Source organism: Podarcis melisellensis (assembly GCF_964234715.1).
Source record: "Podarcis melisellensis genome assembly, chromosome: 1".
Classification (NCBI taxonomy): domain Eukaryota; kingdom Metazoa; phylum Chordata; class Lepidosauria; order Squamata; family Lacertidae; genus Podarcis; species Podarcis melisellensis.
The window spans coordinates 52332463-52349887 of NC_138528.1; the positions used below are offsets into that span (position 1 = coordinate 52332463).

A 17425-nucleotide genomic window follows, 5' to 3' on the forward strand; every position below is an offset into this window, starting at 1 on the left:
GGCTTAAGCATTCTGAAGGACTTAAGTGTATGTAAGGAGAGATCCAACACATTGTTACAGAAAGCTGTACCTTATCGCAGTCATTTCAACTTGTGGCGGATCAAAAATGTTAAGTGTTGATTACAGAAACTGCTTGCAAGAAGGTGCAACCTTATTTGGAGGACATACTGCATCATATGCCAAATCTTCCATACAACTGCAGTCTTATGAAGACCTAAGACATATCGCATAGAAAAGCTTTATGCATGGGGTGGATTTTTTTTTTAATGTTAAGGGCCGCATTCCCTTGGAAGTAATCTGTCAAGAGCTACATGCTGGCAATAGACTGAGTCAAAGTCATAAATGGGAAAGACCATCATTTTTCTCTCCCAGCCCCCACCCCTCAGCAAAGTCTGAACTAAGGGCTTCCTCATTTTCCTATCACTCCACCCATTTCAACTCTTTCCCCCACCTGCTCAGTTTCTCTGGCTCCTCACACCCCAATGAAATTAAATTTGTTAGTAACTTTATCTTGTCCATGGCAACCCAAAGAGACTTAGAACCAACCAACCAACCAAACAGACTTGTCAGACCACCCTATGAGATAAATGAATCTCTCCATTTTGTAGACTGAACAAAATGGTACAAAATTGAGACAGCTGTCCACAATTCTTATAAGTAGAATGTAATTCTTGCCTTGTTTTCTTGGGTCTCAACTGAACAGTCTGAATCAATTCTGAAACTGAAGGGACGAAAATCTAAACTTCTCCTTTATGGTGTAGGCCACTGAGAAACTGTGCTTAGCGGGTTCTCTTCCTCCCTGTGTCACTATTCATTCATGTATCCATCATCTAACCCAGTGTTTCCCAACCTTGTGCCTCCAGATGTTTTTGGCCTACAACTCCCATCATCCCTGACTAGCAAGACCAGTGGCAAGGGATGATGGGAATTGTAGGCCAAAAACAGCTGGAGGCACAAGGTTGGGAAACACTGATCTAACCAAGAAAAAAGTTTTATCTGCTTTCCTCCCTGCCTCAGTTGCAGCCACAAAAGACAACGATTCTGTGTTTTCTGTGGCTGCCACTGAAAGACTAGCAAATTCTTCGACTTTCAGTACCACTAATACACAGGTCACCAAGTTCTGCTTCTATCCCATACTTTCCCCCACTCAACCCTTCTTCATGGACAGATGGATGGCTCACTATTGCCTCAAACACAAAATAATCCATCACTGAACTTATTTTCTTCTAAGTATTGCTCTCACTCTGTATCCTCCATATTCTCTGGTACCACCATTGTTTTATTGCTGACACCCCCCTTTGTTTCCTCTATTCAGGAAGCTGAGTTATTCCTCACTGAAACTTTTTTAGGCATTGAAGAAACTATGGTATTACCTTCATACAACAGTAGGGTATGTATTTTAGTTTTTCAGGTGTTACACACCTCATGTTTTTGTTGCAAACATACTAGTTTCCTGTAGTATAAATATGTGGCCCTGAGCACACTATATCATGGTTTGTTTGAAAAGAAAAAGTTGTGAGTGCTAGTTCTTTTTTAACAAAGGATTGTAGTTTATTGCTCCCACAGATGCTAGGGGGGAAGTGCAGCCGGAGCAATTCAGCAGTGTGCACTAACAAGTTGCTCTTTTATGGTAAGCCCTGGTTTATGGCTTACTAAGTTGTCAGCATGTGGCCTTTGTCAAATGATGCATGCTCTAGAAATCATCCGATTTGACCGCAAGCTTATTCTCTATCATTTTCACTTCAGTCTTTTCACCTTGATCCAGACCTCTGCTGATAAAATAACCCACCTCTCTCATTGTACAGACCATGCAACACCCCTTTAATCATTATGCACTCTTCTTGTCCACTCTCTCTCCCAACAAACTCACTGTTCTTGCCTTCAGTGCCTCCATGGTCTTTCCCCCTCCAATTTCCCCCCACCACTCAACTCCAAAGGGGTTTTTTAGAGGCACATGGGGGCAGTGGCAGATCAGTTATGCAAACTGTTGAATGGAATTCATAGTATTATAAAATCATAAAAGATGCAATAACCCTACACATTACTTCATTCTAAGTGATTGTTTTAACAGACACTGGTAAGGTAAAATACTTCAAGTAATTCATCAAAATAGTTGTGAGTTTAAAGGACAAAGTCATTCCTAGGTTTTCCCCGAGAAAAACAATTGCTTATGCATTCATGCAGACTTGTGAGCCTAATTGTATTCTGTTGCTTGCTTCCCCCTCCCCCTCCTAATATCCCTAATGGCAGATGCAACTGTTTGCTTCCTACTTCATCTTTCAGAACAGCTGCATTGTTTATAAATCCCCAGGGATATGCTGCTATGCAAAATAACGACGTAAATAGCATTAAGTCCCTACTGCAGCAGTGGTCTTGTGATCACGTCAGAAGAAAATCAAGTTCAACATCTCTGTGAAGGGAGGTGGAGGCTTGCTATTTTTAGCAACATCTGCTCTATCACTACACATTCATGTTTGAAATCTTGCGGTCAGGGTATTTGCAGATAAATATATCAATGGACACTACCCATTCTCCTTTCTTTGTTATGAAATACTTGAGGTTTTTACTGCTAGCAAAAGTAATAACCGAAGATTTAGAAATAATCCAGGATTTAGAAAAAGAGTAACATTAATATGCACTGCTACATAGCTGTTTCTGCCATGAATGCACAATTTATCAATGGCTTGGTTAAAAAATCCCACATGCACTGCAGTGAGGAAAGTTGCCAAGTTGAGTGAGAGAAACAAATATTTCATATAATTTACTGGGATGATCAGCCCAAAGGAGCTACACAATGGACATTAGGCATGCTCAGGATTTAACATATTCCTATTTATCTACTTGCACTGGTGTGCTTTTGAATTGCTAGGTTGGCAAAAGCTGGGACAGAGCAATGGAACTCGCTCCGTCATGGGGATTTGAACCACCGACCTTCCTATCAGCACACCCAAGACGCTCAGTGGTTTAGACCACAGCACCATCCACTCAGTAGCTGGAGCAGGGAGCTCCACCAGTCATGTGACAAAGGTGTCACTCTGTGGGCAAGAGCCAGTGGAAACTTGAGAGGCCTAAGCGTAGGTACGCTTCTGTCCAATCCAACACCCACTCCAGCAAATATACTCCTAGACTAGCAACTCTTTAAAAACTCAATAGCACCACATATGTATTATGCTGTGTTTTATCATACCTGACAGGATACAACTGCTTCAGTTCTACAGACATGGAATGGGGTAAGCAGAGAGAAGGAATCACCCTCCCTTCAATCCACTGAAAACATGGCAAAAACCTTGATTTTGACAGGTGGGAAAATTAATTTCATTCAAGTAGTTTACACCAGTTTGAATGATTTGGCACTGGAAAGAAAAATACTGTGTTCATTTCCAAGTTCTCCCACAAGGTTATCGTGATGCTGCTCATGTCTGAGTGTGTTCCTCCTGCTTATGGTAATGAATGCTATTTTTAGCCTTGTTGAAAGGCAAACACCTGCCCAGAGGTTCCTGCACAGATTGCACCATATATACAATCTAGTGGATTGCTAAACTCGGTTTTAAACCTGGATACTTTATTCGAACACTGCATTTTAAAATCATCATTACTTATAGCAACAGTTGTTGAAAATGTCCATTAGTAGCTAGACAAGCTCTTTTTATAATAAAAATTCAAACTATGGTATGAATAAATGTGCACCCATTTACCAGCACTTAATAAGACTTAGGGGATATATTTACTACAACAATGACAGACCCAATGCAAACTAAGTTCCCTTTAGTAAACATGTTGAACTCGTTAAGTAATACCACATTAAACAGATTTGTTACCACCACTATAATTATACTAATGTTGTTTTGTAATATTTTGTCTGATTCTGTTCTGATCATCATCTCCAATCTGTTTTGTTACTTGATTTCATTGTTTTATTGGTTTCTACTGTTGTTAAGACTTAAACAAGATATTGGGTATGTATCAATAAAGTGTGAGGTCTCATCATATTTTTCAAGCAACTGCATACTCTTGATGGTTCACACAATTTAGGAAAAGCACGAACTACAAGACATCTCCTACTTCTATTCTATCACTTGCAAACATGACAGAAAATTTCTTCCTGAACCCAAATTTATACAATTTTGACATGAAATAAAATACTAATCTACTCAAAGTAGATTTTTTTGTTTAAAAAAATCTGCCAGCAGGCCCTTTCTCTATTTCAGCCACCACCTCTCACCATGGAAATAGTACACGGCAGAGGGGAAAGGGTGGCTACAAAGCTTTCCAGCATCAATAGGCGACAATGATGGTTTCAGATCTTTCATAAATGTAGACATTGCTGCTTGTAAAACAGAGTTCTCCATCCCCAAACCTGTTTATAGTATTCCAGAATTGTAAAACTCTTATTCTGAGTTGTTGTTTTTAAAGGTTGGCCAGCTCATAGATATTAATGCTTATATATTTGAAACACACTGTCAGAGCTGCCTCTAGGTCCCAGCTCACAGAGGACCAACGCTAGTCAGTAATAATGTACAAAAGTCTTTATTGAAGTTCAGTTTCCATTTCCAAGCCGCAGCGTGCAGCTCTACGTCTTAGAACCTAGATCGGCGAAGCTCCGTCTGAGTCTCCACCCCCTGTACACCAGTTTAAGACTCTAGCCTTACTCCACCTCTTCCGTTGCTCTTTCCTCCTCTGGGTCCTTCTGCCCCCCGGGGTCTCCTCCTTTCTGGACTCTTCTGACGCTGACCCCCTGACTCTTGTCCCTCCTTTCGACGGGCTTTAGGACCTGGCTCCCTATCCGGGCTATCTGCTGTGCCGCTCGCCTGTACATTTGAACTTGGTGCGCGCGCCCAGCCTCCAACTTTCCTCTTGACCGTTTCCACGCTCTCCGATGGAGGCGTGGTCAATCCTGACTCATCTCCTCCCGCTGGTGGTGAGCAGCCTGATCCCAATACCTGGGACTCCTCCCCCCCACTGCGCTCTGGTGGGGAAGCTGGTCCTGATTTCCAACTGCTGCTCTCTGAGTCCCCTCTGGCCCCTTCTTCCTGGGGTGTCCCCCTAGGCACCCCCCTTGCTCTGACCATGGGCGCCCCCTTCTGTGAATCTTCCGATTCGCTGGAAAGACTCAGGGACCTCGGACCACTGTCATCGCTTACGCTCCCTTCGGATTCCTCCCCATCGCTCTCCATTTCCTCCCTCTCCTTTGCCTCTTGACACACACACACACACAACTTGAGTATGGTCCATAGACCCCAAATACACAGTACAACAATACTTAAGCTCTTTAACAACTTTCCCCGCTCTATTTCAAAAAGCTCTTGTGATATGAATTTGATGTGAATGCATCCCTTTTCACCTTCTGCCTAGAATTATCAAGCGTGGGTCCCCCATTTCCTATTATAAATATATATTATACACATAATATATTATCACAGAGAATTCAAGCCGGTCTTCCCTGAATAGCTGTAGGATAAGATGTAAGAATTTCTGGACATCCAAAGAAAACAAATACTGGAAATTCAAAACAGACAAAAGAAAAGCTGTTCTTCACGCAACACATACCGTATTTTTCGCACCATAGGACGCACTTTTTCCCCTCCAAAAATGAAGGGGAAATGTGTGTGCGTCCTATGGTGCGAATGCAGGCTTTCGCTGAAGCCTGGAGAGTGAGAGGGGTCGGTGCGCACCGACCCCTCACGCTCTCCAGGCTTCGCGGACCTCTTCGCAAGGAGCGGGAGCACTCCGGCTCCTTGCGGAGAGTTGCCAGCATGCCGAAGCCTGCGCGCGCTGAGCTCAGCGCGCCCAGGCTTCGCGGACCTCTCCGCAAGGAGCCGGAGCGCTCCGGCTCCTTGCGGAGAGTCGCCAGCATGCCGAAGCCTGCGCGCGCTGAGCTCAGCGCGCCCAGGCTTTGCGGACCTCTCCGCAAGGAGCCGGAGCGCTCCGGCTCCTTGCGGAGAGTCGCCAGCATGCCGAAGCCTGCGCGTGCTGAGCTCAGCGCGCCCAGGCTTCGCGGACCTCTCCGCAAGGAGCCGGAGCGCTCCGGCTCCTTGCGGAGAGTCGCCAGCATGCCGAAGCCTGCGCGCGCTGAGCTCAGCGCGCCCAGGCTTCGCGGACCTCTCCGCAAGGAGCCGGAGCGCTCCGGCTCCTTGCGGAGAGTCGCCAGCATACCGAAGCCTGCATGCGCTGAGCTCAGCGCGCCCAGGCTTCGCGGACCTCTCCGCAAGGAGCCGGAGCGCTCCGGCTCCTTGCGGAGAGTCGCCAGCATGCCGAAGCCTGCGCGCGCTGAGCTCAGCGCGCCCAGGCTTCGCGGACGTCTCCACAAGCAGCGGGAGTGCTCCCACGGCTTGCAGAGAGCTGCCTGTTTGCGGGCTGGGGTCGGGGGAAGCTCGAGCTTCCCCCGCCCCAGCCCCGCGCCTGGGGGGGGGGAATAATTTTTTCCCCTTTATTTCCCCCCCAAAAAATGGGTGCGCCCTATGGTCCGGTGCGCCCTATGGTGCGAAAAATACGGTAAGTTAAATTCTGGAATTCACGCCCACAAGAAATAATGATGATCACCAACTTGGATGGTTAAAAAGAAAGTAGACAAATTCATGAAGGCTAAGGCTATCAATAGCTAGTAGCCAGACTGGCTATGTTCTCCTCCTACTGTCAGACATAGTATGCCTCTGAATGCCAGGTGCTGGGAACACCATCTTCCAATATCGTTTTCGTTTTTTTGTTTTTACAAAGAAATCAACAACTACTTCCAAACTCAACAACATGCTAATTAGTTTATTCTATTTCAGAAGCTTTTAATTCTTGTCAATTTATGTTTTTAACTTTGTTTTATGGTTTGCATTATGTTTTCTATTGTATTTTGTACACTGCTTGGGTATTTTTTTTAAATTTAGAATGGTTAAAAATCCAGGGGGGGGGGATTCCAAGCACCCAGAGAAAACGTGTTGATCATAGTATATATAACAGTATGTGTGATTTGAGTATTTGATCGTTTTAACACTGCTATTTAACCTTTATTTAACTGCTGTTTTATTAAAGCTGGCAAACTGATTATTCCTGCAGAGTAAAAGTGTTTCCTGGTGGTGTGTCAAGTATGTTTTGAATATAATTTTGGAAATAAACTTAACCTGCCATAAACTAGCTAATATTTTCTACCATCTTATTTCTGGCACTGGTCTCCTGCCAACTACCTTCTAGGGGAGACCGTAACTTATATTCATTCTCAGCTACTTACAATGATGATTACATGGTATTTTTACTGTGCTTTTAGGTTTTAGCTTATTTATGGAGAAGGAACAAAAGCAGAGCACTTGTGACATGTACATGCGAAAACTGATGAAAAATATATACAGGTGCAATACTGTTCAATTCTTAAATTTTCCAGTAGGACCTTCTACTGGTTCTAAGGTCCATCCACAAATGGGCAGCTTTAAATGCAAAACTATATTTTCAATGAGCCTTATTCACCTCTATCATGTGCTCTCTTTCTTTCAATTAAAACGATGAAGCCTTTCTTCATAGGGGAATTGCTCCAGCCCCCTATTGTTGCCCCTTTATACATTTTTTGCAGCTCAACAATATAATTTTTGAGGTGTGGTGTCCAGAACTGCCAACCCTGCATTATATAACTCCACTGGGAGAACTGTCAATTTATATCTACTCTCTGCTTTAACCAGTTTTTACTTCATAAGAGGATCTGAGCTGTGAAAAGGCTTTTTGGAAGCTTGTGCTTGCACGATGTCTACTGGATCCACCCAATGTAAATGCTGACTAACCTCCTAGCTTTCAAATGTTGCTTAACCTTTAACTCCCATAATCCCATTGACCATAATAGTTGAGTTCAGCAATATCTGGAGGGGCAGATGAAAGGCAGGGAAGCCATGAATAGGACTTCTGCTGATGAGGCTAATTGGTTGAATCCCATCATCCCTTGTTTTAGCTCTCAATAATCTAGTTGAGAAAAGACCAGAAAACTACTTACTTATTTCCTTGGCAACCTGATCCAATTTTTCCTGAGATCTGCTGATAAGAACCACCTTCATTCCACGCCTTGCTAACTGAAAAAAATAAGGGCAAAAGTCTAAGAGTGCCAGTTACAACTCTATGGTAGCATTTTATTGATCAACACCACTATTTATACAAGAAATTCAATTACAGAATTAGATCTAAAGATATCTCCTCTCCATCAGGAGGAAGTATTTGGCTCAAATTGGATTAACAAATAACAGAAAAAAGGAATTACAAATATAGATTTGACATAAAGAGTAGGAAATTAGTAATCTATGGTAACTGAGCAAAGATTCATAATTGAGATGGACACTGAGCTAGATCTCTTCAAAGACACCAATCCACTGAACTAACCAGATCACTTGTGAATGTGTGAGCCAGGATAGGGAAACTGAACTGGCCAATGGAGCAAATCCTTATCTCACAAGGACCAAACTGGTCAGGTTGGAAGGGCCACCCATCTACCAACCCACCTGATGTCATAGTGACATCAGGTGTCAACTGTTAGAACTTTTTACAAAGAACCCTCCTTAGTGCTTCGAATTGCTGCTGATCAGCAGGCTTGAAATTACTACCTATCAGTTGATAGTGACTTCAAGCCTACTTTCTGCTGGGATTAGGGAACTCCAGCATGAGTTCCACAGGGAACCTGGTGGTGCAGCAGATCCTTCTGCATCTCTACCTGCCCCACATCTGACATCACATATATCAGATCGGCCTAGGGGGCCAAACTGGGACCAGTGCTTAGTCAAATGTGGCCATTGGGCCAGGAGTTCTCCACTCCTAGTGTAAACACAGGCATTAATCCTCAGATGAGGTTTTAGGTATCCAGAGGTACAAATATTAACTGACTTGGCTGCCAAACCTTAACACTGAATCCAAAGTACTATGTGTAAGCAGACACTGTGCCTAGCACAAATGAAGACATTGGGAAGGATGTCAAACTGTTAATGGGTCATGTTTTAAGGATCAAAGTTCTTTTCTTCTTTCACTTTATGCAATATGCACGTCATGCAAATATGGGTGGAATCATACACAGTCATACCTCGGGTTACAAGTGCTTCAGGTTGCATTTTTTCAGGTTGCGGACCGCCGAAACCCGGAAGTACTGGAACGGGTTACTTCCGGGTTTCAGCGGTCGTGCATGCGCAGAAGCGCTAAATTGCGCTTTGTGCATAAGCACCAAATCACAACCCACGCGTGCACAGACGCGGGTTGCGAACGTGCATCCCACACAGATCATTAAGCAGAGGCTTGACAACCATATGTCAGGAGTGCTCTGATGGTGTATCCTGCTTGGCTGGGGGTTGGACTCGATGGACCTTGTGGTCTCTTCCAACTCTATGATTCTATGTTCGCAACCCAAGCATCCACTGTATTCATATGATAGCCAGACAACAAGGCAGGAGTCTTCTTAGAGCAAACTATAATACACATTATATATAATCAGGGCTTTTTTCAGCCAGAATTCACCAGAACTCAGTTCTGGTACCTCTCAGGTGGGCACCCTTGTCATTATAAGAGAACAAGGGAGGAGTTCATAGTGAGTTGTGGCACCTTTTGTTTTATAGAGGAATAGCACTGTAATGAACTATAATACACATCTGACCAGAATAACGGATACTGTAACATGCACCAGAGCCATCTCAGAATTCATTTAGATTGTTAGACTGCCATGCTAAGTTAGCTCTGTTACAAAACAGTGTTTCCATGCAGGTTATACTTTGCCACATTATCCCTGTTAAACAACAATTTGCCTTATCATTCAGGCAAAACAAGAACATGACATACATACAGCACAGGATACAGACTCCAATTTGTTGTATGCATGTCAAAATGCACAAAGGTACAATATGTTACATGAATCACAACTTACCTCTTCTGCATATGCCTTTCCAATTCCATCAGTAGCTCCCGTGATAACTATAAAACATGAAAGGCGGAAGAACAGAGATGTTATTGTGTTTCCAAAGCTTATGTCATAATGCCATAAATTCTTCGTCTTCTAGAAGCGATATAAATTTTCTGGAAAAGTTGACTTAGGTTTTTTTTAAATGTTGTCTATCAATTCAAATCCAATTTAGCATGTATGTCTTATGAACAATTAATGAAAGCTTTACAACACACAACGTTAATTTTACTTGTTATGTTGTAATGGCACCTCCAATTCGCTCCTTCAATCCAAGCATTATACTGATTCAGCATTTCTTCATCTGAAAAATAATGCTTGCCTCCTTCGGATTAGGATTCAAGACTACTGTGAATAAATTAGTATTTTTATAGTATTGAACAGGAAGAAAACAGCACAAAGGAGAGTGATGTAAGAATAAATAAGAAAGTATTTGATAGAAGCAATTCAGCTATGTCACCACTCAAACATGAAGACTACAGAGTAGTCTTGGGCAAACCGCTTTCATGAAAATTATCAGTGTTGCTTTATTCAGGGAGAGGCTGTTCCAGCTATAAATTTGAATCCACACCCTGCCCTCTATTCCCCAGATGGAGAAGTAGACAGAAAACTCTAAGTGACGTTTCGTTTTGGGATTAAGAGGGTGAACTCTTATAATATGTGAAGAAAAATGCAGGGCAAGATTTCTGGAAAAGTTGATAAATCTAGTGTTGGAAGAATAGCAGTAGTCTTGCAGAAGTCACATAGTTTTACATGTAATCAAAATTTCAACAATAGTTCCACTCACTTTCTTGTGAAATAACTGCTAACAAATAGATAACTAACAGATTATGTTGCAAATGTGGGAAATCAGCATTTCTCTTCTCAGTTATAAGTAGCTGCAAGCAATATTCCAATATTTCTTAATGAGAATCTATATTAAATGCAGCTTTTAGCAGGAGCTAACAAAACAGTCTTCCAAATCAAGGCATGTAACAGAAAATGGTAACACTGAATAGGTGTGAATTATGTAAAACGGGGGGGACGGGGACGGGGACCCGCTGCTATTTCCACTACATTACAAGAAGCTTGTGAAAGGCAAACAAGTCATACTAGCCCTTCAACACAACAAAAACTGGAAAGAATAGAGACAAGTCCTGGTTGGCATCAAATAATGCCTCATTTAATAGAGATTATATAAACACTGGCGTCTGACCAACACTTTCTTCCAAGATTATCTGCAGCCCACTAAAGAATTTTAGTTTGTGTTAGTTAAAAACATTTTACTATGTGTGTGTGTGCATGTGTTGCTAGCCTGGAAGAAACTTATTTTTAGTAAGAAGCCCAATCAACCTTATCAAAATCAAGTATCAAAAATAGACTGGAGGAACACTTGAAGCAAATACTATTTTTAGCTGCTCTGCCTATTCCCTGCCGTTACCCACCAAAGAGAATGCTTAGTTATTCCAGACAGGTTCTCCTCATGACCCGTTTTCCCCTCAGAACACCTGAATGCAGAAAACACTCAATTGATTAAAGATTAATACTGCCGCAAACTGTGACAGCTGCCTTTTGTCTGAGGGTTTTTGAGGAGGGGCGAGTATATGCAATGACAGAGAGCTTGCATCAGTATTCCTCTTGGGATCTATTGCATGGAAAGAAAATTGCTATTTCAATTCCCCTTTGTTGCTAAAAATAGCTACCCCAATTGATTCAAGCAAACAGGGCACCAGCTTAGCAATGCCAAATTTAGAAGGCACTGAAGTCCCTAGAAGTGAACGCTAATGCAGTCTAACACATGCCAGCTCATATTTTAACAAGAACAAAGAAGATAAGCATGCAGACTCCGCAAGTTAATAAGACAGCAGCAACACAATACATTTACTGAACGGAAAATCTGGTGCAGAAAATGAGACAAATGTGTACTTCTAAACCTCCTATTTCTCACTCAAATTGCAACCACAAATGTTCAGATTTTGCATATTCTCACTTCTCTTTGGCACCCACAGTGCATTTCATATGATAGATTATAGGCATGATAATATGTGGAAGTCAGATCTTGTGGCAAGCCACTGAAGGTTCAGGAACTATCTAGAATAGTGTGGGTTGGGGCACTGGGAACTATAATGAAAGGGGATCCTTGGCATGAGAAACTTTGCAAGAGAACCCTTATGCTCACTTTTCTTCAGATTTGGAGCACACTGTTTTTTTAAAAAAAATGAACAGTGATAGAATATTTACAATCATGTTGGAGTGCTGTGGGTTAGAATCGTAGAGTTGGAAGAGATCCTGAGGGTCATCTAATCCAATCCCCTGCAATGAAAGAATCTCAACCAGAGCATCCATGGCAGATGGCCATCCAACTTCTGCTTAAAAACCTCTAATGAAGGAGAGTCCACAGCCTCCCAAGGGAGTCAATTATGGAAAGAATAAGAAAGCAGTATTAAGGAGTGGAATTTGCCACCAAAAGATGAGGTGATGACCACCAACTTGGAAGGCTTTAAAAGGGGTTTAAACATATTCATGGATCCATGGCTACTGCTCATCTACAGCTACTACCTCAATTATTTGAGGCAGTATACTTCTGAAGACCAGTTGCTGGAGAAAAAGTGAGGGCTAATGCTGTAATCCTCATGTCCTGCTTACAGGCTTTCCACAGGCACCTGATTGGCCAGAAGGTGAAAAGGATGCTGAATGAGATTGGTCTTTAATTTGAACCAGCTGAGCTTCTCTGAGGTTCTTATGTACACTCGCCCCTTGGTGAAAGATCAGAGAATTGTAGAATTGGAAGGGACAGAAAGGTCATCTAATCCCCCTACAACGCAGGAATCTCAACTAAAGCATCCATGACAGATGGTCATCCAGCCTCTGCTTACAAACCTCCAAGGAAGAAGAGTCCACCACCTTCCGAGGGAGTCTGGTCCACTGTTGAAAAGCTCTTACTGTCAGAAAATTCTTACGGATGTTTAGTTGGAATCTCCTTTCTTGTACAGTGGTACCAAGGGTTACAGACGCTTCAGGTTACAGACTCTGCTAACCCAGAAATAGTACTTTGTTAAGAACTTTGCTTCAGGATGAGAACAGAAATCGTGCTTTGGCGGCGCAGCAGCAGCAGCGGGAGGCCCCATTAGCTAAAGTGGTGCTTCAGGTTAAGAACAGTTTCATGTTAAGAACGGACCTCCAGAACGAATGTAACCCGAAGTACCACTGTAACTTGAAGCCGTTGGTTTGAGTCCTACCCTCCAGAGCAGGAGAACACAAGCTTACTTCATCTTCCATGTGATAGCCCTTTATATATTTGGCTATTATATCTCCTCTCAGTCTTCTCTTCTCCTGGCTAAACATACCCAGCTCCCTCAACCATTCCTCATATGGCTTGTTTTCCAGACCCTTGATCATCTTGGTTGACCTCCTCTGCACACATTACAGCTTGTCAATATCTTTCTTAACTGTGGTTCCCAAGAACTGAAAGCAGTACTTTAGGGGGAGTTTGACAGAATAGAGCAGTACTATTATATCCCTTGATCTGGACACTATACTTCTGTTGATGCGGCCTAAACTAGCATTAGTTGGTTTTGTTTGTTTGTTTTTGCTACTGCATCACTCTGGCATGAGCCAGGAAACATTTTATTTGGAGATTCCATGTCACAAAGGCAAGAAATGAACAAAAGGAAGTTAAATAGATTCTTTTTTAGTTTTTCATAGGAAGTAAATAGATTTTTTAAAAAACATTCAGAACTAAGTCTTTGAATTTGACTGAGTTCACCAGTTACCGTGTTTTTTGCTCTATAAGACTCACTTTTTCCCTCCTAAAAAGTAAGGGGAAATGTGTCTGCATCTTATGGAGCAAATGCAGGCTGCGCAGCTATCCCAGAAGCCAGAACAGCAAGAGGGATTGCTGCTTTCACTGCGCAGCGATCCCCCTTGCTGTTCTGGCTTCTGAGATTCAGAATTTTTTTTCTTGATTTCCTCCTCTAAAAACTAGGCACATCTTGTGGTCTGGTGCGCCTTATAGAGCGAAAAATACGGTAATTACAACTGCCCGTACCCATGTTCAACTCCCAAGTATTACAACTATTACAATTCTTTGTTCAGTACCCAAGTGTTGCATTGTCTTTCTATCTGCGTGTCACAATATACTGCAGAAATGCAAAATGATGAGATGAGTACGAACACACAAGTATTAAGGAGGTTCTTTAGTACTATACAAATGGGGTTAGGGTTATGTTTAACATGCAACATGACTAGATTTGAGAATTTCTGACACAGTATCTACAACCGGCCATTGTAAAACTCCAGTGTGCCAAGGTAACAAGCCTATAAAAATGCAAGTCACCTCCTCTCTCAATTATGTTCATTTATTAAGTTACATTTATCCAGCAAGTGATTAAAATACATTTCTATAAATTACTGCCCACTGTTCTTAAGAGTTGGGGTTCAATCAACCTACCTATACATTTCAATGTACATCTGTTTGTATGGTTTTTGAGGAAAAATGAAGGCTGATCTATTGCTCTACAAGCTACATTACATGCTACATAACTTTTTGTCTGCCCTTCGTCAGAGAAGGGACAGAAACCACAAAACAAGCATCAGGTGTGTCTTGACTACCTTGCCTTTGTTGGTTGCAGATCTCCTCAAAGGATACCCTGAGGATTGTTATCAATCACTCTGAAAACATCTTTCTGCATGCTAAGTATACATTAAACTGCACAATCAACTTGTGCATTAGGTCAATAAGATTGTAACAACTTAAAAAATGAGGGCATGAGTTGCTCAAGGCTACTGAGAATTTTCATTCCCAAACAGGAACTGGAACTTGGGACTCATTGCTGAAGCACAACCAATCTAATACAGCCCACCAACCCATATTGATTTCAGGAGAATCTCCCCATACTACTGTATTTGCTCTGAGAAAAAGAGAATACCTTACCCACAGTACCAATGTGGTTTTAAATTTAGTGCTTTGTGGCTGCAGTTGAAGAATGTCAGGAGAGAGACTAGATTGGAAATTATAGAAAGGCATCTAAATCCATTAATTCCCCAGCACGCTTACTTTTGTGCACTATAACAGTTCAGCCATAATAGACAATAAGCAGAGATGCGTAAGCAGCTGCGTATAGAAAAAGATGAATGAAGTGCATGACGTTAAAGATCTGTGAACTGAGGAGTTTAATGCATGAATTGAAATCCAAAGTAACCACCTCCCCCTACTCCAAACTACACACTGCAAAGCATAAAACAGATAGGTAGAAGGGGAAATGTGGTCTCTACCACATTTACAAAAACTGATGGCCTGTCACCCAGACACTGATGAATATTTTTACAGGATAAAAATGGCAACCTAAAGTCTAAAAATAGACCAGTGTGCTGCAGACCTGTCTGGTTTGGCAATGCTTCTAGAATACCAATGCAATTCCTTGCTGATATGCTGCCACCATTTCACAATGCAAGAAGAGGGGAAATGGTTATTGAAAACATTCTATTTGCAAGAAAGAGGAACATACAGAAATCTATATTTATGATGTGCATTTACTTTCAAATTTGTAGACTGCAGAAATGCCCATTTCTGTAAAGGAATATTCTTCTTTACACTGTAGGCAACAGATCAATGTCCTTAATTTTTAATATCTGCAACTCATGACAGAATGCTCTCATTATTTAAAAATTAAGATATAATGTAGCCTATTGCAACCTCCATGAAAACAATTTTTGTCTATCATGTCTATTTGGGATGCAAGTAAGCCATTTTACACATCACAACATCTATTCTTAGCTAAAATGATGTAACATCCATAAAGTCTTTCCGAAAAGCTGCCTTATAACACCTTATAAGAAAGTACATAAGCCCGTTAAAAGATGACTTGCCACCTCTCTATTTTATACTATGGTGTCAGAAAGGAGATACACTAAAGCTGATTGTATGTACAATGGGAAAACTAAAATTTCCATGTTTTATTTCCTCTTCCATCTTGGACACACACACACACATTTTGCTTGATATATATATTTGCTTTGCATATTCATCAAATATAAATTTCAATATGGTGGAATGCTAAACATTATATTTACATTTAACATGTCTTCATTTTGGTTCACATTTCTACCCTCTCGCATTATTTTTATCAGGGGTGGGGAAATTCTGGCCAGGAGGTCAAATTTGGCCCAGCCCGGGTCTCAGTTTTGCCCACATGTTAATTTTCCCAAACCTGCCCCACACCTGATGTCGCTTGTGATGTACACCTGTGTGAAAGGTAGGGATTAGACGATGAACGTCTAGTGAGCTACATGGCTAAGTGAGATCTGAAGTCAGATCTCCTTAGTACCATTCCAACAACCTATTGGCGTTATGAAAAACAGCCTGGAATGAGCACTGGCCTCTCATACTTTCTCCTACCCTCACATGATACGATTCTCTCCACTCTTGGTTCACAGCAAACCACCATTTGCCATCATGGAAGGGGAAACTGCAGAACACCAGATAGAGAACATAAAAGTCTATTTAGCCTAGGCTTCTACACCATGGTTTGCCATTATGTCTGAACGTAACCATTAGGATAAATAAATACTTATTTGATTTATCTGAGACTTTCTTGGAGGAAGTTCTGCAATTGTTCATTTGTGGCTGAGTAAGTGTAAGTTACTTTTGTTTCGAAATGCCATGAAGGAAGCCAAAATGCTTTCTTAAAATACTATTCAATACTGAGCATTAATAGGAAGGCTGTTTTAGTTACAGAATAGTTACAAAAGTGTAACTATCCAGCTTCTTTAAGCATTGCTGTTACAGTTTGTTGGATGTATCTTATTTTCCCTGAAAGAACAAAAAAGGACACTATATAGGCATCAGAATGCTATGCTCAGCACCATAGCAATCCCTCACCCCAGAAGAACACATGGATTTTGAGCATGTCCTTGTCACATGGCATTTCTCCCCTTTGGATTTCAGTCACACCTATTCACCAAACAAGCAGTTGAGTCCCACTGCTCACTGGAAACACAGCACATTCATGTGACAGCATAAGATGATGAAAGGTGCAACTGAATACAAAGACTGGTCATTCACAATGTTCAGTTTACTGAAGAAGTTAAACACAATATATGTTGTGTCCCAACACCAATAATTCAGTCTCCCTCACAAGTTAAAAGAGAGATCTATTTCCCTGTTTCCACAATTCAGTGTCCTTTCTGTACAGACATTCACATGTCAGCGAATACACTATAAATACGCTATTAGGAGCCCTACTCAATCATGAGTTTCAGAGATTCACACTGCATGTTTGAAAGCATGTAGGAAAGGTGTGCCAAAAGATAAAAAAGATCCACAGCAGAAATGTGGGGAAAGCAACCCTTAAATTGGCTTAAACATAGCTTCCGGAGCTTAAAGGATGTGTACATCAAATTTCTGTACAGGAAAGGAAGCAATGTATAACCCTATGTGTTGTTTACCACATACAGTTATCTACAAGCATGAGGAGTGCTAGAGCAAATGCTTTCCATCAAGAAGGTCTGAGGTTCAAATCCCAAATCTTCACTGAAAAGATCAGGTAA

The 17425-nt window shown here is 41.7% G+C and overlaps 1 protein-coding gene across 1 annotated transcript in view; it reads right to left on the reverse strand.

Moving 5' to 3' along the window:
• Positions 1–17425, reverse strand: part of HSD17B12 (hydroxysteroid 17-beta dehydrogenase 12) — a 57479-nt gene that overhangs the window by 25265 nt on the left and 14789 nt on the right. Inside the window, exons 2-3 of the mRNA XM_081891981.1 lie at positions 9866–9912; positions 7964–8039 (exon numbers count right to left, since the gene is read on the reverse strand). Coding sequence (XP_081748107.1) covers positions 7964–8039; positions 9866–9912 — 123 coding nt within the window. The remainder of the gene's footprint in view (positions 1–7963; positions 8040–9865; positions 9913–17425) is intronic.